Genomic DNA, 23,312 nt, shown 5'->3' with positions numbered 1-23,312 from the left:
TGTATTTTTGTACATACACAAATTTTTATTGTGTAAAATAAAAGTCAGTGATAAAATACATTTCTGGCCAATATCAGTTTTTAAAAGATTATTATATCTGTACCATATTGCAGTGTGTTCTACAATTGATCTAATTTTAATTCAAGCTGTCTATGTAATTTAAGTTGTGATATAAAAAGCAATAAAATAATTTTGACAAGCATGTTTGATTTGGAGCTGAATTCAGCCTCTTCTGTTTTGAGCAGATGTTTGGAGAGAGTGTATTTATTTCAACCCACCAACAGCTCCTAAAACAACTGCGGAAAATAAGGAAGCCAATATGATTCTAGCTGTGCCGTTTCTCCGCTCAGATGCATGCAGACTATCGCACAAGTGTCTTCCGCCTATTTTTCCATTCATTCCTGTACAAAAGCAAACAGGGGCGACTCGCTTTAACTGTCCTGCTCTTCACCAAAAGCTCTTTTCCTCTCTCTCTTTCTCTCTCTCTCTCTCGCTCGCTCGCTCACTCACTCACTCTCTCTCTCTCGTTCAAGCCCTTTTCCCCCTCCAGTACTTTTTCCTGCCCCTCTCTATTTATGAAAACGTCACTTCAAGTCCCTCCCTGTTTGAATCTCATTAGATTTTTTTTCTTGTGTGTTTCTCCCTGTCAATAATCCCGAATCCAGACTCTCTCTATTTCCATCCCTCTCTATCTGTCAATCAGCGCCGCCTTTGAACTGAAAACCACTCCGACCAACTTCAACTCCCTCAATCCGAGCGCCTCAGCTCCGTCTCCGGCTTCTGTTTCTGCCAAGATTGCCCTCTTCTTTTTGAGTTTTGAACACTCACCCAGCCAAACGCCACTGCGAGTCCCTAAACTTAAAACTCGGGATTCGGGGATCACACCAAGATCAAGGGTTTAAAAACTTTTGGGTGTTTTTGGCCCCCCGCAAAATTAGCGCTCCTCGGGAAAAATGCCGCAGCTGAACGGTGGTGGAGGGGACGATCTGGGTGCGAACGATGAAATGATTTCCTTCAAAGACGAAGGCGAGCAGGAGGAAAAGATTTCGGAGAACTCCTCAGCAGAAAGGGATTTAGCAGATGTCAAGTCTTCTCTCGTAAACGAGTCGGAAACGAATCAAAACAGCTCTTCGGATTCCGAGGTAAGTGACAAATAAGCGCGAATCCGCGACTTGTCCACAAGTTTACATGCACTTTTTCCTGCTTAAACACGCTGCTAACTAGCTAACGTAACGATCTCCTCGCTGTGATTATTCAATGCATTCCCTGTGTTTCGTTGCATTTCAAGGCGGAAAGACGGCCTCCGCCTAGATCTGAAAGTTTCAGAGACAAAACAAGAGAAAGTTTAGAGGAGGGTGAGTGCTTCTTTTCTCTAAATCTCCTTCTTTTTGTTTTTGCACAGGACAACAACACGGTGCATCGGTTTCACTTTGCTTCTGCACATACGTAACTTACAAAGTTTTTTGGGAATGTAACTTAAACTAAAAGTTTTCCTCTTTTCCCCCCCGCCATGTTAGCTGCAAAAAGGCAAGATGGAGGGCTGTTCAAGAGCCCACCGTACCCGGGCTATCCATTTATAATGATTCCCGACCTCACGAGCCCGTACCTCCCGAACGGATCGCTTTCTCCGACCGCGCGCACAGTAAGTGTTTTTCACGTCTTTCTGCAGCCACATGCACGTAGCTAAAGCACCACGTCCATGTTTAGGGATTGCTTTGGTGGGCTGGTGAACTTCTGCCACACTTCACAGCCTGCACTACTGTACAGTGGCACGCCGTTCGCGCGGACACACTGGCCGAGCGCTGCCAGCCCGCGAGCGAGCGCGTGAACAGAGCCGCGCGAGCGGCGAGTGCAGTGGGACGCGCAATGTGCTTTCATGACGTGCACAAAAACACAGACACTGGAACTTTAATCTCTGCTCTTATTATTTCTTTTCGTTTTCCCCGACACTCTCTGGCAGGTTGCGGTTGTTTAAGAACATTTTTACGGCTGCTTCTTATTTTTTATCGTAATTGTTTATGTGCCTGAATAACTGCTAGACGTTATATCGTTTGCTTTAGACTAACGTTAGACGCCTAATTTTACAGTAGCGCAGATTACCTAATTTATTCAACTAAAATCTTAATGTACGTTTGAATTTATAATAACATTGTTATTACTATTATTAATGTTTTTGTCGTTATGATTTGTGCACTTGCAAAAAATAACATTCTTTTTATATCAAACCCTCAAAATAGAAAGCTTGAATTAATTTATAATGTAAGTATATTTTAAGTAAAATCAAAGTGGTGCCTTGCTTATTACTGCCTGTGCCTTTTTCTGCTACTTAAATTGAATTCCTTATGAACAAAATCGAGGTAGAAGTGACAGAAATTATTGTGACAGTTTAAATGGATGGAAACAAAGATGCTCTTATGACATGGCGATGAAAACATTTTTACAGTGTGCCACATAAAACGTCATTTATCTGAGCTAATTTATGAGTCATTTATCCCAGCTTAGCATAATGTCGCTCGTGTTATTTAAAGAATGCAATGCACATAAACATTATTGCCAAAGAGCATCATGGGAAATGTTTATGGTAATTAGTGGAAGTCATTCAATCAATTTGTGATCGTCAGAATGAAAGCACATTATTGCTCATACCACACTTGATTCCAGTGTAGTAAAATATTACTCAGTAGCGTCAGAAATATTTTAAAATGAACAATTATTTTGAGTTATATATTTGCATTTGTTTTCATGGCATGGACTTTGTGTTTAGTGCATGCAGCATGTGATAATTTCATTTGAATAATGTTTATATACAAATGTAAATACAAATGATGTTGTTTAGATTGGGTTTGGCTTTGCATAGTTATGCATATTTGTCCAGCACTTCTCTTGGCATCAGAATGAATTAGAGTTGATTGATTTAGTCATTTCCTTATTCAAAAAGACTAGTTTATGTGTTGTAAAAATGCTGTTTATGTGGAAATAATTTTTCAAGGATCAGGAAAATTGTACTGCTATTCCTGATTTCCCTAATCAGCTCCAGGCTTAATCTGAAACGTAAAGATGCGCTTTATGACAGTGACGTGATGTGCAACCTGAAGTGAGTTGAAATATCCTGCTGTGAAATTGTGGATTTAACTTCAGGTGTTTCATTTTATTACACTGTTTTTTAATATCAGAGACATTTTTTTGGTTTGTTGTTGAAACATCTGACTGTCGTGGAAATTGCACGCTTCCCAAAACATGCTGAATGTTTTTTTCACCTGCTGATCATTTCTGTGCTGATGCTCAACGTTTAAATATAAGTGCACAGAATAATAATGAACGCTTTAGTATAGCAAGTGCAAGGAAAATGATGGAAGGATTTGACACACAGCGTGTTTTGCTCGGTTGTGAATAATCTCAGAGATGCTTTTAATATGAGAGTTCTTCTACCTGCCGAGATGGAGCCTGCTCTAAATCGTTGGCTTATTCATTTAAGGCTACCAAGAATATAGAGATCTCCCCTGGAAGTAGGATCATTGTTTGATTTATCCTCCCCTATATGTGGGAGTCAACCCAGGACTCTTCTGGCCCTCTAGCCTAAATATTCTACCCGTAGATATAGTGAATTTCTTTATAGTTGTGTGTTGTAATGTTTGATCTCTACTGTAACCGGGCCTACAGATCTCAGTCTTTGACATTGCGCTGTAGCCCTTCACCCCGTTTTTTTTTTTTTTTTTTTTGTGCCATGAGGTCTGCTACCTATGAGCTGCCTGGGCGTCCGACCCACACCGCTTTGAAGTTGAAAGCCGTTGTATTCATAAACGCATTACTTAAGTAGAGGATAAATAATTCACCTGAGCATCGATTAGCTGTCGCTTCGTTTAACGAACACAGTGGGCTTGTTGGGTTTAGCTGCCGACAACGTGGCTTTTAGCAATTTTTGAGCATTTTTAAAAAATAATCTAAATTATATTTAATAAAAGAAGATGATTTAGTTCAGTTTTATTTTATCTCAAACATTTTAAATTAATTTATAAACCATTATTTAAGCTGTAAAGGAAGAGTGTATGCCGAATGCCAGTATTGCTATTAGACAATTGACAATTTTTTTTAGGACAAAATAAAATTCACGTAAGCCTTGTGTCAGCTGAATTTCCCTGACGCTCCGCTCTTGCAATAGTGATGAAATGTTTTTCCTTAACTGTGTTTGAGAGTGGTTTTAATTCGCCTGACCCCTGAGAGCTATAATAACGGTGAGTTTGTATTTCCAACCACTCAATCGGAAAAGCTTTACGATCATTTGGTAGCATTTAGCAATTTGACATGACGTTCTTCCGACAATGCCTGTGCACTCTTCTCTCCCCCCTCACTAAGACTGCAGACAATAGCCACTCTTCCCCCTTTTCATCGAGAGCAGTTTGCGTGCCGGACACACTCAGTGTGTGTGTGTTGTGGTTGGAAAGGTGCTGGGTTAACTGGGTGGCTGTAGGCTAAAATCACACCTCAACAGGTCTGTGTGGAGGGGAAAGCGAGGTAGAGCAGAGGTCTGGCCGGCTGAGTTCTGGCAGGGGGCTTTATGCCCGTAAATCCGCTGGGTTTATTTACTGCCTCCCTGACTTATGAATGTTAAGATATTTGACGCCACCCCTGGCCCCATAATTCCTTAGGCCTGCAGACTTTTGGCAGAGGTTTCAGGTTTCAACGTATAATTATGCGTAGTTTAAAAAAGGAACAAATATAAAAATAAAAAAAAAACTTGCAACACCCAAACGCACTCTCTGAAATTAGGAGCAAAGAAAAAGAAATGCAAAGCAGAAAAACATGCACTTTAATATCAAATATTTACAAATTAATTAATATTTGAACTGTAGATGCCTTCGTTCCTCATGCATGTACATATTTTAAATAAGCGTGACTGAATCTTTTTAAGCTGAGACGTCAGCAACAAAGCTTTATCGTATGGATTATGCGTGTTGAATAGACTGTCGTGTGAGGTGCAGGAGATAGTTTAATACGGATTTACAGGGATAGACTCGTACCTTATCAAATTGGCTTTACATGTTAATGGCCCCTAATTGCTATCCGCAGGGGGTTCACTGAGCTACGCGCTCGCGTTTTGTGCCGCTCACCGCAAAATACACACTCCCAGTTTATTTAGAAGGTTGCCATCCTTTTGTTTTGCAAATCACTTTTGTTTACAAAGAATGGCAGAAGCAAGACTCCCTCTTTCTCTCCCTCTTTCTTTCTCCTCCTTTTCCCCTTTTTTCTCCTCCTTCCATCCAACACTGCAACAAAAAAAAAAAAAACCCAAACGGTTTCTGTTTGCGAAGGCTTGATAAACACCCATAAAAAAGTGCAATCTGTTTTGGATTTGTGCAAGTTAAGTTGGGGAGCAAAGTTTGGCACCATTAAACTGAAAGCGGGGCCTGTGAGACATTAGCGGCGCACAGCACATTCTCAGGGCTTAATTAGTCCAAACTGTAATTGTTCATGGTCTGCCAATAGGAGTAATGCTCAGGAAGAGTGGAGTTGCGCTAAATCGGCCCATGGTTTTTAAAACAATAAATCACTCGCATATTTGTGTCGTGATTCAGATAGAGTCCCGACCTCTCCCATCTCGACATGTGGTAAATTGTAAAGTCAATGAATCGCAGATGTGGGTGGGGGGGAGATCGGAGGGGGTGGGCCGTGAAAGAGTACAGTACGGTTTTGTTAGTGCTTGGTAAATGAATGGAAAAGATTTGTGCTGTAAATATTTACTGAGATGTGTTTTTTTTTCTTGACTTGCTGTGCTCAATTGTCTTACGTTGATGATTTTGGCAGGCTGCTCTCTATGATCGTGTGTGAATGTAACCTGGAGTTTTTTTTTCCCCTATCCTGATTGTTCCTTTCTCCCTGTGTCACGCTGGTGTTTTTCAAGGCAGCGTTGTGTATACACAATGTTCTGCACTAGTTCAATAGTTAATGAAGGTTTCTTGTTCGGACGTGGACTGTAAAGAATTTCGTAATCGTGAAAAATAAATAAAAAAATGTGTTTTTTTTTAAAAATAAAATTTTAGCGAATGCCTTAAATTGTCAATTGTATATCTGTCAGTTCCTTGATTTATCTCTTTTGCATTTGTTTTTAAAGCTGCAAACGCAATGGAGTAACTGATAAATGGGGAACTCAGATAAATGCCGTTGTAAATTGTGTGTCTGCATTGGCTTAGCAGCTGTGTGTTGTTGACCCCACCCCTCACCTCTCTCTCCTCTTCGCCATTTATTTCCATACACAAAGATCAACACAAAGATCGTACTGTACGTCTGGAATGCAACTTTTGTCATCTGTTAAATATAGTCCTGCTGCTGGCCTACACGTTGAGGGGCTCCTCAAACATGGAAATGAAATTACTCTTTCTCTCTGTGTGCACATGCACCGTGCGCAGGCCTGTGCAGCTGTATGATAGCTGCGTGTGAATTCTTAAATGACAGGCAGATTTTACTGGGGTGTGTGGTGATGGGGGCGAGATTTCAAATGTGTAAATACATTTGTACATTTTAAATGAGACAAGAGATGTGACTTTTAACATGAACATATTGCTTATTTTAACATGTAAGAGCTTTTCTTATTATTTTTAGGAGATTTTTATTAATTAATTGATTTATTGTTTGACCTTCAATACCGGTCAAAAGTTTAAGGTCAGTAGAATTTTTAAATGTTCTAAAATAAGCTTCTCCTGCTCACCAAGGCGGCATTTATTTCATTAAAATACAGTACACATTGTGAAATGTTATTGCACTATAAAATAACTGTTCAAAAGTAGTTTATCATTTAATTTAATAATTTATTCCAGTGATTTTAAAGAGGAATTTTTATTTATCACATGATCTTTCAGAAATCACTCTAATATAAATTATTATTGTTGTTGTTGTTGTTCTTCTTCTTATTATTATAATGGTTAATAGTAATAAAAGGAATAATGACTGGAGTAATAATTTTATTTAAAACTACTATTTTATTTATAAGAATTCAGTTGTTTAAATTTTTAATAAATATTTAACTTATTTTTACATTTTATAAATGTAAGGGGGAAAACATAATAATTTTCTTTAAAAAATACTCCAAAAAGTAGTGTATATATTTTATTTATATTTATATAAAGTTCAGGAGGGAATCAGTTTGTTAGTTCATAAAAATTCTATAAATATAAATAAGCTGTTTGTAATTTAATTACTGTATAATATGTTTTGAATATTTAAGGGTCATAATGACTTGTCACTATATTTCATTTGATTTATGGACATTAAATTTTTTGAACAAATCTGGTAAAAAGGAGCTGAATATTAGTGGAACATTGTGTCAATTTAAAAAACAAATTAAAACACAACTCTGGAACTAAATAATTAGTTAAATATCAAAATAATTCAAAAGAAGCCACACAAGAATTTTGGTCAACAAATAATGTAATATTTCAAAGTAAATTGGCAGCTTCCATGTTATGTTTTCACACTGAAATGTAATTTGTTCTTTATTTATATACAGTGCTCAGCATAATTGGTTACACCCCATTTTAAAAATATATTTTTTTTCTCTATTTCTCAGTGAATATAGGCAATGTATTTTGGTGCATTTAAACAAAACAGATTTATTAAATATTTATTACAGATATATTTATTGAAATAATATTTTAGTCACCAAACATATTTAGAAATTGAAAGAGAATACAATAAAATTTAAGCTCAATATTAGAAAAAGAAAAAAATGCAACCTACAAAATTTCAACAAAATTTTTCTTCTGTTTATAATTTGTATTTGATATTTTTCTATAACATATACATTTGGGTGTACAAGTTTTTGGATTGTTATCAAAATCTTTTTGTTAGATAAGCTCCAGATTTGGCTTCAATACTGACCTATCTAATGTATATGCACAAATATAATATTGTATAGCTTCATATTATAAATATGAGTTCAAAAGAGAGATTTCTGAGGGGTGAATAAATTAATTTTACATTTAAGATTTACTGCAGTATTCATGAAATCTGATTAAAAAAATAATATTCACTGCTTATATCTTGCTGTAAAGGAATGTTATTCTTTGCTTGATTTAGAGAAGTTTATCTTGTCCTGTATTGGACTGGAGCTGAGGATTAGGAAAAGCGGGAAAAAGCGGGGTCGATTTGCCCGCTGTGGTATAGTGGGGGAGATGGAAGACGGAGAGGAGGGAGATGCACAAAGACAGTCTGAATAGGGCGCATAATTGCTGCTAATGTGGGGGCAATGAGAGTGGCGACAGTTCCTGGTTAGATGTCCAAACAATAGAGCCCCCAGGCCTCACATTTATCTCCTAAGGAAAAAAAATGAGGGAAAGAAAAAACACAGCAGGAACTTAAAAACGACAAGGAGGAGGTGACAAGTTTATAGTCACGTTTGATGGACAGGCCATGTGTGTGGTATTTTTTTCTTCTTCTTTTTTGTTGTTAAACGAACAAGGCTAAGTTATTAATGCTTCCTGATTCCCGCCTCGTCATCAAAATGTCGGCTGGAAGGTTTCCAGCATAGAGGCTTGGGTGACGCTGGTGGAATTTGGTTGCACTGGGCTTTTGTTTGGATTGGAACGTGCTCTGGTTGGGCCAAAGTGCACACACACACACACACACACACATGCTTTCTGGAGCTTCCATCTAAATTGTATGCTTAATGATAGGATTGTGCAAGTTTCCATTGAACAAGTTTCAGTGCTCATTGGCAGAAAGACTTTACTGTACATACATTATCAGACTTTAAAACATAATGATTAGCCTTGTCAGTACGTCAGGCGGACCACTAGTACAGAAAACATAATGACATCAGAACATGTGGTAAATATTCTCCTCTGATAAAAAGCCTGATAGAGTGACCATCACAGTCTTTACACAGGAAGTCTGTCACTGACATACGTTTTCAGTCTAACTTCTGCACAGAACTTCAACAGAAAAACAAATAAAAACCCACCGCTATCTATTTATAAACTTGAAAGTAGGACAAAGTTCTCTTCATTAACGCATGATATTGAAGCTTCTAAAAAAAGATGAAGCCTGACCAGTCGCTTTTTTGTTTCTGTATTTACTATTCCGTCCAGTGAAACGTTTCTCTTTGATAAGGAAGTGAGCTAATTTAAAGTCCCACTGACAAGTTTGTCTTCTAGCTCTGATTGCAAGTTGAGATTTGATAATGTTGCATCGCAGAAGGTGAAATCCTGTTTACTCGGATAATCTGCATTAAGTCCTGGAGATATGTCGGGTGCATTTTGTATGGGTAAAGCACATAATTGAGAAAGTAATAGGTGATAAAACTCAGCCCATGTATTTTTAATCTTCTAATTAAACTTTTAATTGCCAAGGGATAAGCTCTGAGCAGGGCCCAGAGTGTGTGCGTGTGGATGCGCGTGTGCTTGTCTGTTCACTAATGAGTTTATTGCATGCTTGTTTCTAGCAAAGGTACTGCATTCGGAATGGAACAAAAGGTGAAGGAGATTTTCTACCAGGGTAGAAGAAAATTAATCCGCTAATCAGGGGTTTATATTAAGATTAGTGGCTGAAGGGGCCTATATTTGCATGCGTTAAAAAGATAGGTGCTTTATGAACTTGAATTTGAGTTGTTTTTATAAATACAGATCTTGTTGTTTATCTGAAGATAACCCTTCCCTGTGATAAATAACGGGCACGCAATGGCGCTTTTGGAGCCTTGTGCTATGCAATTTCATTGTTTATATCCCACTGTATGGCTGTCAAACAATATAGATAATATTTTCAGCTGATTAGCATTGTGCTTGTCATATAACAGCTTTATTTTGTGGGTTGTTTTTTTAAGGGTAAAGCTCATATTAGAGAAAATTTACACCTCAAGGTAGGGCTGCACGATTCTGGCGGATAAGAATCAAGTTTTTATTTGCTTTAAATCAAGATCACGATTTTCTCACGATTCTGTAGATGTAAAATGATGGCTAATATGAGTAGCCTATTATTATTGTTATTTCTCAAACATATTGAAACACAAAAATAATAATATTAGGCCTATGTGTAGGTCTACTGTTGGTTAAAATGCTAAATTCTGTATAGACTTGGAATGGAGGATGGAAGAATGCAAGAACACATGAAGTGTTTTCAGCACAGACTGTTGGAAATGTTGGTCTGTTTGTTTGCACATTTTCACCCGTAAGGATTAGCCTGGATCAACTGTCGCTGCCTCTACATCTCATTAGAGGACGGTGTGAACACTCAGTACGGTCGATTCCAAAATGCAGTGAATTGACTTCCCTCGCTGAACGAATTGTCAATTGCATTGTGAGCAAGAGGTGTAATTGAATGGAGGTGTATCTTTGGCCAGCTGCCCCTAGGGCTCTGCAACTCTGATCTGTGTTAGCCAGAGGTGGCAGATGTGGTGTCTGATTGCAACCAGTGTCCTTTCACAGTGTTAAGATCTCAAATACATAGAGGAGGTGTAATTCAGCAGCCCTCCGAGTTAAATAGAGATGATGACTGCTTGCCAGTCGTAGTGAATAGTGATCTTTCTCCACCGGCTATCTGGTGAATGGAAAGATTTAGCGATGAGTAGGAGTGATTTATAAGGAAAGAGAGTTTAATCCTGACCTGGAGCTATTTTCTTTGGCCAGCAATCGGTTTAAGCGATGCTGGTATGGAATAGGCAATGACAGTGGCGATGTGACGTTCGTTTAGATGCCCTTTAGAACCGGCAGTTTTTCTTTATCTTCAGCTTTACAGCACCTGTATCTTTATGGGCCGTCACGCTTTGCATTTTTCAAATATCAATAAAGATAAATGGGCTGCTTTGCCGTAGCATGGGATGTCGAAGTGAAAGATTTTAGGTCACTAAGAAGAAAAATGATCCAGATCCGTGCAAGCTTAAAACTTAACAATAGCCTGGTTTTGACGCTGGGCCTTAACTTTTCCAAAGTCTCTTTAAGGCAAGTCATTTCACATGGCAGCCATCTTTGAAATGCCTCTCGGGCAGTATGCTCGGGCATTCTGTTTGAATGTGGAAACATCAAATTCTACAAAACCCTTTGCCAAGCTTACAATTACATTACATATTTGGAATCCCTAATAAACTTAAACAACAGCTGTCTCAAAGGGTTCGTTTCTTAATGTTTGAATCAAATAAAATCTGCATTTTTTCAGGTTGCCCGAACTAGTGCACATGCGCACTCGAGAGGAATGCGATCATGACACCAACCTCATTTATGGCTGTTCTACACATTATAATCCTCCCTGCATTACACAGGACATACTTCACCTCATATTCTTTTCATACAGATTTAAAAAAATCTGAAAACTTCTTGTTTTTAGGTGTATTTGTTTCATTTAAAATCAAAAGTAGCTCATTTAATATTTCAAGCTTTATGTTGATGTATTTCTTATGTCTGCAAAGCAAGTATTCGCTGCAATTTCAGTGTGTTTGTTGACCACATAAAGTGTCGTAAAAGCACACGTCTGATCTGAGCTTCTCCCTCTGAGAAACTTTAGTCTATATCGATCTATGATTGGCTACTGCGGGGGTTGATTCGGCATATTAACCGCTACACTTTTCCCTATTCAAAACAATAGGAGTAACTTATCTTGTATATTCTATAGACAAATTAACCGGAAGTGCTAGCATTTACAGCAAGGGAATGACATCGAATCTGGTACAAACTTTGTTGTTGTATTAGAGTTAAGTTATATTGATTACATATTGTATATATCATTTACATAATGCTTTTAGCGTGTTTTAACAGCTTGTCACCCAGTGATAAGCACAGTTATTCAGCAAAATTAGAGTTAAAGTAAGCGGCTTTTGTCTGACATGTCCATTTGCGATAGCACCCTCCCAAGCACATACAGCTTGAAATATATAGCTGTCTCATTGAAACTCCAAGTGCTTTCACAAAAATGTGCAAAAAATAATGTTCCAGATTCAAAACTTTGAAGTGCTAAAAACCGAGGTTCTGTCTAGCCAAAGACAAGGAAAAAAGACTACTTTACAAGACCTGGGTAATCATCGGCAAGCAAAACAACTGCATTCTGACTTGAAACTGCACCTGTATGGCAGGGTATGTGAACTTGCATTTTTACATTTCATTATTAGCATTCAGTGTCTGCAGTTTAATTAACCAATGACTGTCTTTGCTGAAATCATTGCTGCAATAAAAAATGATTAATGTGTATGATTCAGCATAGCGTAAACTTACATAATATGAAATGAGAACTGCAGAGTCAAGCATTATTAATTAGGTCCTCACTCCATTCAGCTCTTATGATGGCTTTTAGCCAAATACGTCTGCGGTTGGCATTAAAAGCAGTGTAGTGTACAGGAAAATTTAAGTTTTCTGTTTTTGGACTTTTGATTTTGACATCCTAGCACACAACAAAACATGTTTGCTATTGCTACCGGTATACATGATTGAACCTGTGTGACGTCATGTGTGATGTAGGTTGGTAATTCCTTTATAGTCTTTGACTTTTCTTAGGTTCATTTCATGTGCTGAATGATGTAAGTAGATGACGACATTGCCTAACAGTGTGTGTGGCTTTATGGTATGGGAGGCGAAGACAGTAGATGTTTGCTAGTAAGTGAGAACATGGATACATGTAGTGGGTCACCATAGTCCAGACATTGAGGTCTGTTGGGAAGGAAGTACCACAGTGTTTACATTGTCCAATTGTCCTGTGGGCCCTGAAGTGTCTAATGCACTACTGTTCAAACACTTGTGGGTCTGCAGATGACCCCTGCAGCAGACTTTGACACAAGTGCTGTGTCAGACTAACAGTGTGAGCGTGTGAAAAAAATCAGGGTCCATAGTTTCAGGGCCCATTTACTTGGAATTCGGTTTGCTAGCGCCTTGTGGTGTGGATGAGCGGTACTCAAAAGCGTCAGAGCTCAATTCATCTCTGTAAGCACAATGAATGCGAGAGACTTAGGCAGGGAGGGGGAAAACGACAGAAGACCCACTTGCTCCATCAACCTGTTCCTGCGGGGAAGCCAGACATTGACATACGGGGGAGTCATTGAACTAATTGTTGTTTGAATTACCTGTTATGATCCTATGACAAATCTCCTCCTCTCCTGCCATTGGAGCAGAAAATGTAGGCTGGATTGGCATGATGTTAGCAAGTGTGTAAACCGTGCTTCAACAAGATGGATAAATGCAATTATTGGCTAGGCCAGGAGAGGGAAAATCCATTTAAAGCCTGAAATGCTAACCAGGGGCCGTGGTTAATTCATTTGGCCAATTTGCGGGTGATGTACGAGTGTCGTGGCACATTAGTCAAGGAGAAAGTGTGTGTGTGGGTTTGTGTATGTGTGTTTCTCTCAACCAGGGGGATTGTGGGTGCTGTCTCCTTGTGACTGACTCCCCCCCCAAGCCCCTCCCTTTTCCCATCAACCCCCTCCTCTTCCTCCTCCTGTCATTTCAGTGGATAATACAAATGGGGCATGAGCTCTCAAATGACAAAAAGATGCACTGAGAGCAAAAGAGCAGGATTGCAGTTCAAATGAGCCGAGAAGAAGGCCACGCTCCGCAAGGCGGCTCACCGAATGTGGCCTAACACACCCCAGAGTCTTCAATCACAACTAGTCTACCAACTAAATCACTTGGGGTTTAAGGAAGACAGGTTGAGGAAGCAGTACCAGGTCAGAAGCTTAGTTACGCTGAAGTAGGGCCCTCGCTGACCTAGTTTGATTCTGGCATTCTCCCTGAACTCTGCCTAGTTTGCAATTAAGTTACAATTACTGTATAGAGCCTGCTATTTACTCAAGGCACGCAATGCTGAGGCCACTGTCATGGCCGGCTCTCCATCACCTCTGCATGCCCATTCCGCCCATCTCATTATCCTTCTGAAGGGTGTGACAGCATTGACCAATCTTTAAACAGAACCGTTTTCTCTACCGAGTCATGTCAGTGGGTCTAACTTTCACAGTATTCATTTATAGTGGTTGAATATCCTCTGTTTCGTTAATGTAAAGTCTCAGTGGTGAGAACCCACTTGACAGTTACACAAGATTTGTGGTATGCAAACATGGTGGTCACAGCAAAGTGAATTCTATGAGGAAAAAGGCATTGGTTTACAGAGCTCAGACAGAGGCTGAACTAAAACCTTTCATCAACACGGTGGCACAGCAAATTCCTTCAAAGCAAAAAGGTGTTTCTGCTTTGAAAGCAAAAAGCAGAAAAGGTGTTTGGGGTGCCCTTTCGCCCAAGGGTCTGAGCTCGGGTGGTTGAGGACATGAGGAAGGTTTTATATCTGGTCACCTGACTGTGTGCTTCTCAGGCTGTGAGGTCAGGAAATCGGAGCCGGCAAGGAAGCAGCTGGCCCTGTGCCGTTCTCACAGCTGCTGTGCGGCCTTACACACTCAAATACTCCACACACTCGCCTCTGGGACCAGACTCCAGGAGTGCAACCGCACACTTGAGGAGAACCACTCATGTTGCTTTTTGTGGTCAGATCTTACTGATGATACTTAAGTGTGTGCAAATTTTATGTTGACAGTCATTTGGTTGCAAATTTCTGCTGTCTTATTACAGAACGGAGAACCAGAGACACTTTGGCGGGCATGACTGCTGTTCCCTGAAGCTCTGTGGCTATTTTCAAAAACCTCTCATTTCAGTAGCATCTATGTTAGTAATTTCTGACTTCCTCCCAACTGCCATCTTCTGACTTGAAGTTATGATTAATCTTTTTGTATGTCCCAGGAATCCCCTGTTTTTAGGCATACTGGTTGTTTTCTTTTGTGGCTCTCTAAAGGTCCTTCTCCAGCTCATTATCTCCCACTTCTTCATACAAGAACAACTGCAGGCAGCGGCCTATTGACCCAAAGTCAGGAAAGCATGAAAAAAACAGCTTGAAAGTTTTCAGAGCGCTTCTTGGATCACTTTACAGCAGCGTTCATGCCTTAAGACCCAACTGCTACAGTTGTAGGGAAGCTGCCAGTCTTATCAGGGCCAAGCAGGGGACAAGTATTTTAAACAGCTACTCTATATGAACTAATTTGAGCTGAGCTCAAAATAATTGGATTTGGTGACCGAGTTGTTGTCTTAAGCCATGACCCTTTGCCCTTTGCTTTATAGTAGCTTAGAAACAATAATTAAAATACCAATCTGGGAGCACAAAGACGTAATTCTGCTTTCACCTAGACATGTTTTATGAAATGGAAAACGTTAGTGTTATTCTATGGTGTGTGGCTTGTCCCAAATGCTTAGATGTAGATTTACTGCACCACTGTTGGACCGAGGAGCTGCTCCCAACTGTGGCACGAAGTCTAGCCACCCAGCATGGAATATGACACCCTGGGGCCCAGCCAGAACATGCACCAATCAGACATACATTAACACCAAGCAACACGACAGGTGAGCAATCAGGCTCTGCTGCAAGCCAAGATTATAGGCTCCAAATATTTTTATTGACTTTATTAGAGCTCATGGCATGAATAGTCAAGACTCTGGCTTAGTTTGGAGTTTGTATTAATTCTGTCAAAAACAATTTTATGGGAATTGTTTGTTTATTGGCACTGGGGTGCATCTCTTTCCCAAATGATGTTGCAAGCTGTAATTTATGTTGAGGGACTGATTGGGAGATTGCATAGTTTAACGCTCGGGGTGCTGTGGTCTGGGACTCTGGAAGAAGCGACCGCTAATTGTTGACAGAAGCCATGGGCAGAGGAAAAGATGAGAGAGAGAGACAGACAGAAAGAGTGAGTGAGTGAGCGAGCAAGTGAGAGAAAGAATGAATGGGCTCTGGCAGCAAAGGTTGTGGATTGAAGCTCAGTGTTTGGTTTTCAGGAAAGAGTGGATTCTTGGGATGTTCCCCAAAGACAAACGGCGGTGCTGAGCAAAGCCCATAAACCAAACATGCTCTCTCTTTTAAGAAAGGAACTCTCGTCACTTCTCAATTGCGCTTGTTATGTGGTTTACCAAACCAAGTTGGTTGGAAATGTCTTGTCCGATAAAGGAATTTTTTTGTTTGTTTTTACCGCAAGGAATAATAAGGGGTCTGCATTTGCTTGCACTGATTAGCATATTATTCATTTAAAACAGACCCAGCGTTCCACTTCCCGTCTTCACGCCTTCTTGATCTCTGTCACAGATGCTCGACAGGAGGGCACATCTGCTTTTCCTAGCTTCTTGTGAAAATCCCACTCGGCAGTGTTTTTGTGTTTTGCTATAATTTAGCAAATAACATCAGTAATGATTCAATTGGGCATAAAGTCATTGGGTGAAGGCCTGTTTGCCATCTGTCTGATGGGATTACTGTTTCTGTGTAATTAAAAGTGTGACCCTGTGGGGAGGGTGGTGGAAGGCACAGGGCTGAGTGGTACACTCACTAAAACAAGGAGGAGGGGCAGTCGAGGACCTCAGTTCAACACTAAAGATAGTATGCGCAACAGAGCGCTACAGAAGTGCCAAGCTCTTTACATGGATGTGCACATGTGTGTCAAACCCCTGGCTCATTTAACTTCAATTTAGTTGGGTAGAGCAGACACCCAAAGTCTTAGTGATCCCTGTGTGCAGGCAGTGTGTCAAAGGGAGGTGGGGAAGCGGGCTCCTGCTTTTACTCTGATTTCACCTGGGGTTTTGTTTGGACTCTTGAGCCTCAGTTTCCCTTGGACACTTTCCAGAGACTACAAGCCTGGCTTTTTTCAAGGCACCCTCAGAACTAAAGTGAAAGGCCCTGGTCAGGCCTGGAATTGGATTTCAGATTTGATCTTGTTGTGTGTAGTAAACAGAACATTAAAGGCAAGAACATGGTACCTAATGAGTGGATGCGTGTCTGGGTGTGTTTGAGTGATGCATCCCTGTTACCGTCCAAACCAGCAACATTATCATTGTTTCCCATTTTATCTTATGCATTTATATTTGTGTTAATATTATAGATTATGGGATTCTATTTTTTATTTTAAATTATATTTATTAGAGAAGAAATGCAGTATTAATATTCATTCATTCATTTTTGTTCGGCTTAGTACCTGATTTATCAGGGGTTGCCAAAGTGGAATGAACTGCGAATTACTCTAGAGATTAAAGATATTTTTTACACATCAGATGCCCTTCCAGCCATATCCCAGTACTGAGAGTACAACTCAAGAATACCCAGTGCTGGGAAACATCCATAGACTCATTCACACACACAAGCCCCTTTCACATAGTGATACCGGTAAAATCCGGTAAATTAAAAAAGCGCTGTTCACACAGGAAAGAACATTACGGAATTTTTCACAGATCCATTCCAAAATATCGGTAAATTATGACATCATTAACCAGAAATGACCTCTAAACGGCTGTGCCTGTATTTGTAAACATTTGACTACATTACAAACTCTATGGATGGATAATTATTGTGAACAACTTCAAAAACAATATGGAGGAACGCTTTCGCATCTCGAGATGTACATAATATGTGTATGTGCTGGCACTCACCGGCTGATTCACCTGCACAGGCTTCATGCTACTGAAGGAAGTGGAGCTTGAAGATAAACAAACAGCATATCATAAGCATTTAATCGATTATTTTTTAGACAGTTGGCATTAAGAAGAAACATAGAAACATTATCTAACTACCATCTAGCAGCTAAATGTTTCTGGAAAAATATTCAAAGGCTTTTATTTTCATAAACAGCTTGAATGTGAATGGTCTGATTGGCTGGAGACATCTCACGTCAATTGTAAAAGTGCTCTTTCCGGAATTCTTTCCGGAACTTCTGCATTCACACAGCGCAGCATTCCGCCAAATTACCGGTAATGTTACAACTTCTCTTTCTGGAAAATTGCTGGAACTAATTTACCGGTATTTTCAAAAAGTGCCTGTTCACACATACAGACCTTTCTACATACATGTCTTTGTTACTAAGAGAAGACTGCCGCTATATACGTTTTTGCTCATTTTAATGAAATAAAAATCACATACCAAATTTAGATAGGTAATTTCTATATTCATACATAAACTGGATGAGGATCTGAAAAAGACATTAGGAAAGTAACTAGAAAAGACATAGTGGCGCGCCTAAATTCTTGCATCCAGCAAAAAAAAAGGAAAGGTTTGGTGAAGAAACATACTTACACAAGCAAAAAATAACTGGTTTAATTAGCATGGCTGGCTATGGCGCTGACTCTGTGTGGTTGACGGGCATGACCGAAGTGGCACTGGCCATGGGCAAAAGGCCAAACATACAGGGAAATTACAGGGTGCCCAGGCAAGAAATAGAGCCTGTGCTGCCTAACTCTCATATTTCGCCATATCTCTAGCATAGCTACATAATTTAGCATGGAATAACCCTTGGCCTGTTTTCTGGACCTCTTTGTCTTTACCTCCGCTTCATTCTCTGTCTGCTTTTCTCATACTGCCTCTTCATTTCTGCAATTTGGACCTTTCCTTACTTTCTCCTTCTCTGCCATTGTGTCTTTCTCTCTCCTCCCAGTGTGCACTCTGATTACCTCTCCAAACTGGCAATAAGTTGATTGCTTTACAGAGATGATGTAAGCCCCTGCCCTAGGGTACATCAGGTTGGCTTTCGCCTGCTTTATCTTGTAAAGCCTAAATTAACAGCTGGTTTGGTTTGAGTTCTTCTGGATCTGACTAAAGGATTAGGCTTCGTTCTCATGTGAGTCAATCTGGTTTGATTTATTGCAGGTCTATCAAAAAAGATCAATGGAGGCCCTTTTGAAAGTAAATCCTTAATCGCTCTTTGCACTTACGTGTCATCATTGTGAGTTTTCTCTCCCCCTCTCTCTCTCTCGCTCTCTCCCGCGTTCTCATTCCTTGCCTGTCTTCCACCAGCCCTCTATTCTCCTCGTCTCATCTTGGGAACCTGGCGATCGGGAGTGTCAGTGGTATTTTGTTGTTATACGGGATGGATTTTTTTGCTCTCATTAGCCGTCCATCACCACAGCTCAAATTGAAGCCTAGCTTTGCCGGCGCAGGCCCCGATGGTGGCTCGCTGCGTATTTTTATCACAGCGCAAAGCTACCTGTACGTGTCTGCACATCCCAATGCCCGCAAAACCTAGGGATGAAGATGAGTAAAATCATTTTACTTTGCAGTCTGATGGCTGAGTAGTTTGCATCACTGCTGAAAATGTTGGGTAATAAGGATTTATATGACCACGGTATTAATAGATTATAATAATTATTGAATTTTTTTTAACAATACATTTAGGTATAGGATTTTTTAAAAAATTAACCACTTCAATTTAATTTACTAACATTACTAAGGCAAATAAATGTAATAGTCAAAAACAAAAATGTTTAAACAAAATATCAGATCTCTTCATTATGAGATAAACATAAGTGTTAAAGAAACTGTTAAACCTGATAAATAAAATGTTACAAAGCATGTGCAATGGTAAAGCATACTGAACAATCAAAGGAAACTTTAAGGTTTGAATAATAATGGCACAGTAAACCTCAAACTCTGTCAACAACACAAATTATGATAAATTAAGTCTGAGCTTTCAGGTAAAGGAACCAGCCATCATTATTCAAATACACACTGCAACATTACAAATTGTGAAGTTTGTTGACTGTGTTACCCCCTATGCTAAAAAATCTTTCAGATGGGGTGCTAGTGGAATGCACAAGAAAAGAAACCAAAAAGCCCTCAGGCGACATCCATACTGTACATCTCTTTTTGTTTTCAATCTTGTTACTGCTGCTATATCATTTTTGGATATGTTATTATTCTGACCTGAAGTAACAAGCGCATGCGCGTAGATTCCTTGACCATTTACAATGGACTTTGCGCTCCCCTGGCATCTCTCGTAACTAGCCGTCCATCAACTGTTTTTCTCAGAGGAGGAAAAATGGACAAATCATTGCTGCAGCTCCAATGCAAGTTTATGGAGAAAATTAAAAACCGCTGCAGTGTTTGTCTGAGGTAATTAATCTGCCATTATTACTGAAATGTGTATATTCCATACAAGGTGTAAAGAAAATTGGTTAGTTCTTCTTACAGGAATTGCAATGCGCTCGCAGCATTCAGAAAAGTTTAAGATGTTTTCGACTATAAAAATGCGTGCGGTTCACGTTTCCTCCATTGGAAATGACAAGCTTACACCCTAAGCTTATTGGCATTGCTTCCAACTGGCAGTGGGCTCAGTAGCCATATTTTAATAATACTATAGCACTTCATACCGAAACTAAACACCTAATCTTTTTTATCGAAATTAACAATGGAGTTTGTTAATAAATATCGATACCGATTTTATCGCCCAGCACTAATAAAACAGAATTCCAAAGTTTTAAGACACATTTTTATAGTTGAACTATTTCATTTTTTTAACTTGATATGGCATTTTTGAATTGTTCATATGAGGCGACGCAAGGGCCATAGACATTTGGCACAAATTTATACAAAGAATTACACAAATGAAGAGACAGCCCATGGATGACCTGGAAACTGAAATGGGATCTTCTTGTCTTTAATATTCCTCCCCTCTCATTCCCACTTTCTTTGACTTGCTCCTTCTCTCCTCCATTCTTTTAACAACAGGCCTATTATCCGCAATCATTTTTTTTCCCTCCCTCTCAAGGCCATGACTCTTAAAGAATCTGGTGTTGGAGCAGAGACACTGGCATGGCCTCACACACACAAACACACACACACTTACAGACCAGTAGCTGTGGTCAAACACCGTGTGTTAATAAGATACAGATCATGCTGTTGGGTTTGAAGCTTGAATTTAACAATTAGAACTGGTGATGGTGATCAAACAGTATCTGTTCAAACTTGGCTTTATGATACAATTTTGTCAAGCCAGTCATAAATGAACAAACCAAATACAAGCCTTAATGAGATTTGAAACATATTCACACTTTCTTCTTTCAGAGGTAGTTGAAAAAGCATTTCATTAGAAATAATTATATTGTTTCAATTAATAAATGGTATCATTGTGTTACTGGCCTAAAAGATTATTTTACAAGTATAATATCCAAAAACATACTTGTTGTATCACTTGATTGTAAATGCATGATCGAAGTTAATAATGATAATAAACTGGTCTTCCATAGTTTTTAGCCACGTTGACTTAATAAATAAATTAACTTGCAAAAGGATGAGAAAGCACAGGTAACACTTTACAATAGAGTGTAATTAATAAATGTTATGTAATGGAATTATATAAACAGTGAACATTTTATTTAACTGAATTTTATTATTATTAACTCCATTTAATTAAATGATTACAACATTTTGATTCTAATGTGTTATTATCAAATAAGAAATTAATATATAGTAAGATAAATAAATGTCTTTGTAGGTGTCATTACATTAACTAAAGTTAAATTAACTGATTTTGAGTGGTGAAATGATTCAGATATAGATTCAGTTTGCTGTCAGCTTACCATTTCAGTATGAGTGTTATTATATTATTAATGACCTCCAGAATCAAGAGCGTCTGTGCTCAGGGCCTCACACCTTTAAACACTACCACAGCGCAAGTCATTTATTAAATAAAGAAAGACTGACACAGTTTCTCCTACCACTCTTCCGTTTTTACTGTTGATAATTGGCACCAGATAATCAGGAAGTGACGATTTAGTTCTCTTTGACTCATGGATGGAAACGCTGCTTTATTCGCACTTCTTTTATGCAATATTACGGTTCTACGCTTAAAGTTAATTTCGCAGTTTTGGATGGTAACATAGCTACTGAAAGAACATTTTGAACATTTTGAAAGAATACTATATAAAGGAAACATTGTTTGCATATTTATGTTTGATTGTTTAATTTCAGTGAGCCTATATATATATATATATATATAGGCTCATATATAAAATATAATTATAAATGAAGAGAAAGTGGAATTATCGCCAAAGGACCTTGAGCCGGAAATCTAACTCGGGTCGCCATGAGCACGTCGATGCTATTTGTCAGCGCATAGTTCCGCTAGGCTTGAGATCTACCTGTCCAGGGGCTGCAGGTGGAAAATAGCAGTTTTTGCTAAAACTTGGCTTAAAGCATATTTCCTTTTAAGATCAATGTATTGTTGTGCATGTCAAATAAATCAATTCAAATTCAAAATTGAAATCAGTCATCACCATATCCTCACATTTCTTCTACTTTCAGTACCATCCTCGCCTCATTCAAGCACAATGATTTTGTATTGTGGTGTTTGATTTTGCATGTGTGTGGTGCTGAGAAAAGCAGATCGATGTCAAGTTCAGGTGTGTCCTCCTCTCTGGCTGGCAGAGCAGGGCCGAGGGGCCGAGCAGGCGGGAGGAAGGGAATTGACAGGGTACGTGGGAAGGAAGGGCTCGCTGTCAGCCAGACAGACCTCTTAATCCTATAGCCCTGGGGAAAGGGTGTGTATGCGTGCACGTGTAGACCTATATTTGTGCATGTGTGTGTGTGCAAAATCTCCAAGCAGGGGCTATTTGGTTTAAATGCACCTGAGCTGAGCCTATTGTATCTATATGTGTGGGTCTTGTGTCTGTTTTTGTGTTGGTTTGTGAAGGGGAGCATTTTATCCGCCATTGTTTGCTGTAAGTCGGACGTCTTATTGTATATTTATGTGAGTATGACACAATGTGTGTGAGGGGAAGGGGGGTGGAGTAGTGGATCGGTCGGTGAGGTATCATACACATTTTGTGCCCATGAGCCTTTCTCTCGGCACGCCCTCATTGTTTTCAACACTTCACTGTAAAAGACCCAGAAAGGAACGATTGCATCACCTCAGAGTTCGTTAAAGCAAAGCACACTATTTAGCCACATTCCATACAAGCCTGCTGTCTCTAGCTTGCATTCCCACCCTCCCTCTCTCTCTCTCTCTCTCTCTCTCTCTCTCTTTTTGGCATAGACTTTTGCATATATCACGGGCTGCCAGGCTAAGAGCCTGGGACTTCCCCACGCCACACTCCAAGCCTTTGATCCCTTGCTTTGGAGGTAACATCAAAAGGAGAGGCATAGAAAGGCAGCTACTACTGTGAAGTTCAATGTTCAACTTGATGGCTTGGCTGAGGGCTTTTTTTTCTGTACTGCTTCCCCCAGCTGACAAAAACACACAGTTTGTAGCCAAGGCTTTTTTTCCAGTGCATGTTAACCTTTATAGAACACATCTGTAAAAAAAACAAAACCCACCCCCAAAACCATATAAATCTGCATGTCCGTGTCTTGCAGCATCGCATGCAGGATACGTTGGAAGCAGAGCCGGAGCATTGTTAACGCAGCATTGCAATGAGTTGCATCAATGGACAGAATGGAGACAGGTAATAAGACAGAGATGCAGCTACATGCAAGCTCAGGTGCACGTGTCTTCCATGTCTGTTACCTGTTCCGGGTTAGTTTTAAGCAAATGCTATGAAGCAAATGCTCATCAACTTGGAATT

The 23,312-nt window shown here is 39.4% G+C and overlaps 1 protein-coding gene across 30 annotated transcripts in view; it reads left to right on the top strand.

Annotated features, from left to right (window-relative positions):
- The first annotated feature begins 654 nt into the window (after window positions 1–654).
- tcf7l2 (transcription factor 7 like 2) overlaps window positions 655–23,312 on the top strand; it is a 123,696-nt gene continuing 101,038 nt past the window's right edge. For 29 of the 30 annotated variants that reach the window (XM_068224508.1, XM_068224518.1, XM_068224517.1 and 26 more), the window contains exons 1-3: window positions 664–1,142; window positions 1,289–1,355; window positions 1,518–1,642. In XM_068224508.1, coding sequence (XP_068080609.1) covers window positions 954–1,142; window positions 1,289–1,355; window positions 1,518–1,642 — 381 coding nt within the window. In that variant the 5' untranslated portion in view covers window positions 664–953. Of the gene's footprint in view, window positions 1,143–1,288; window positions 1,356–1,517; window positions 1,643–23,312 lie in introns of all 30 variants that reach the window. The other variant, NM_131259.3, reaches the window with a different exon arrangement.

This window comes from Danio rerio, chromosome 12, assembly GCF_049306965.1.
Source record: "Danio rerio strain Tuebingen ecotype United States chromosome 12, GRCz12tu, whole genome shotgun sequence".
Lineage (NCBI taxonomy): Eukaryota > Metazoa > Chordata > Actinopteri > Cypriniformes > Danionidae > Danio > Danio rerio.
The sequence above is the reverse complement of the archived record's forward strand: the minus strand, read 5'-3'. Positions and strand labels throughout refer to the sequence as shown.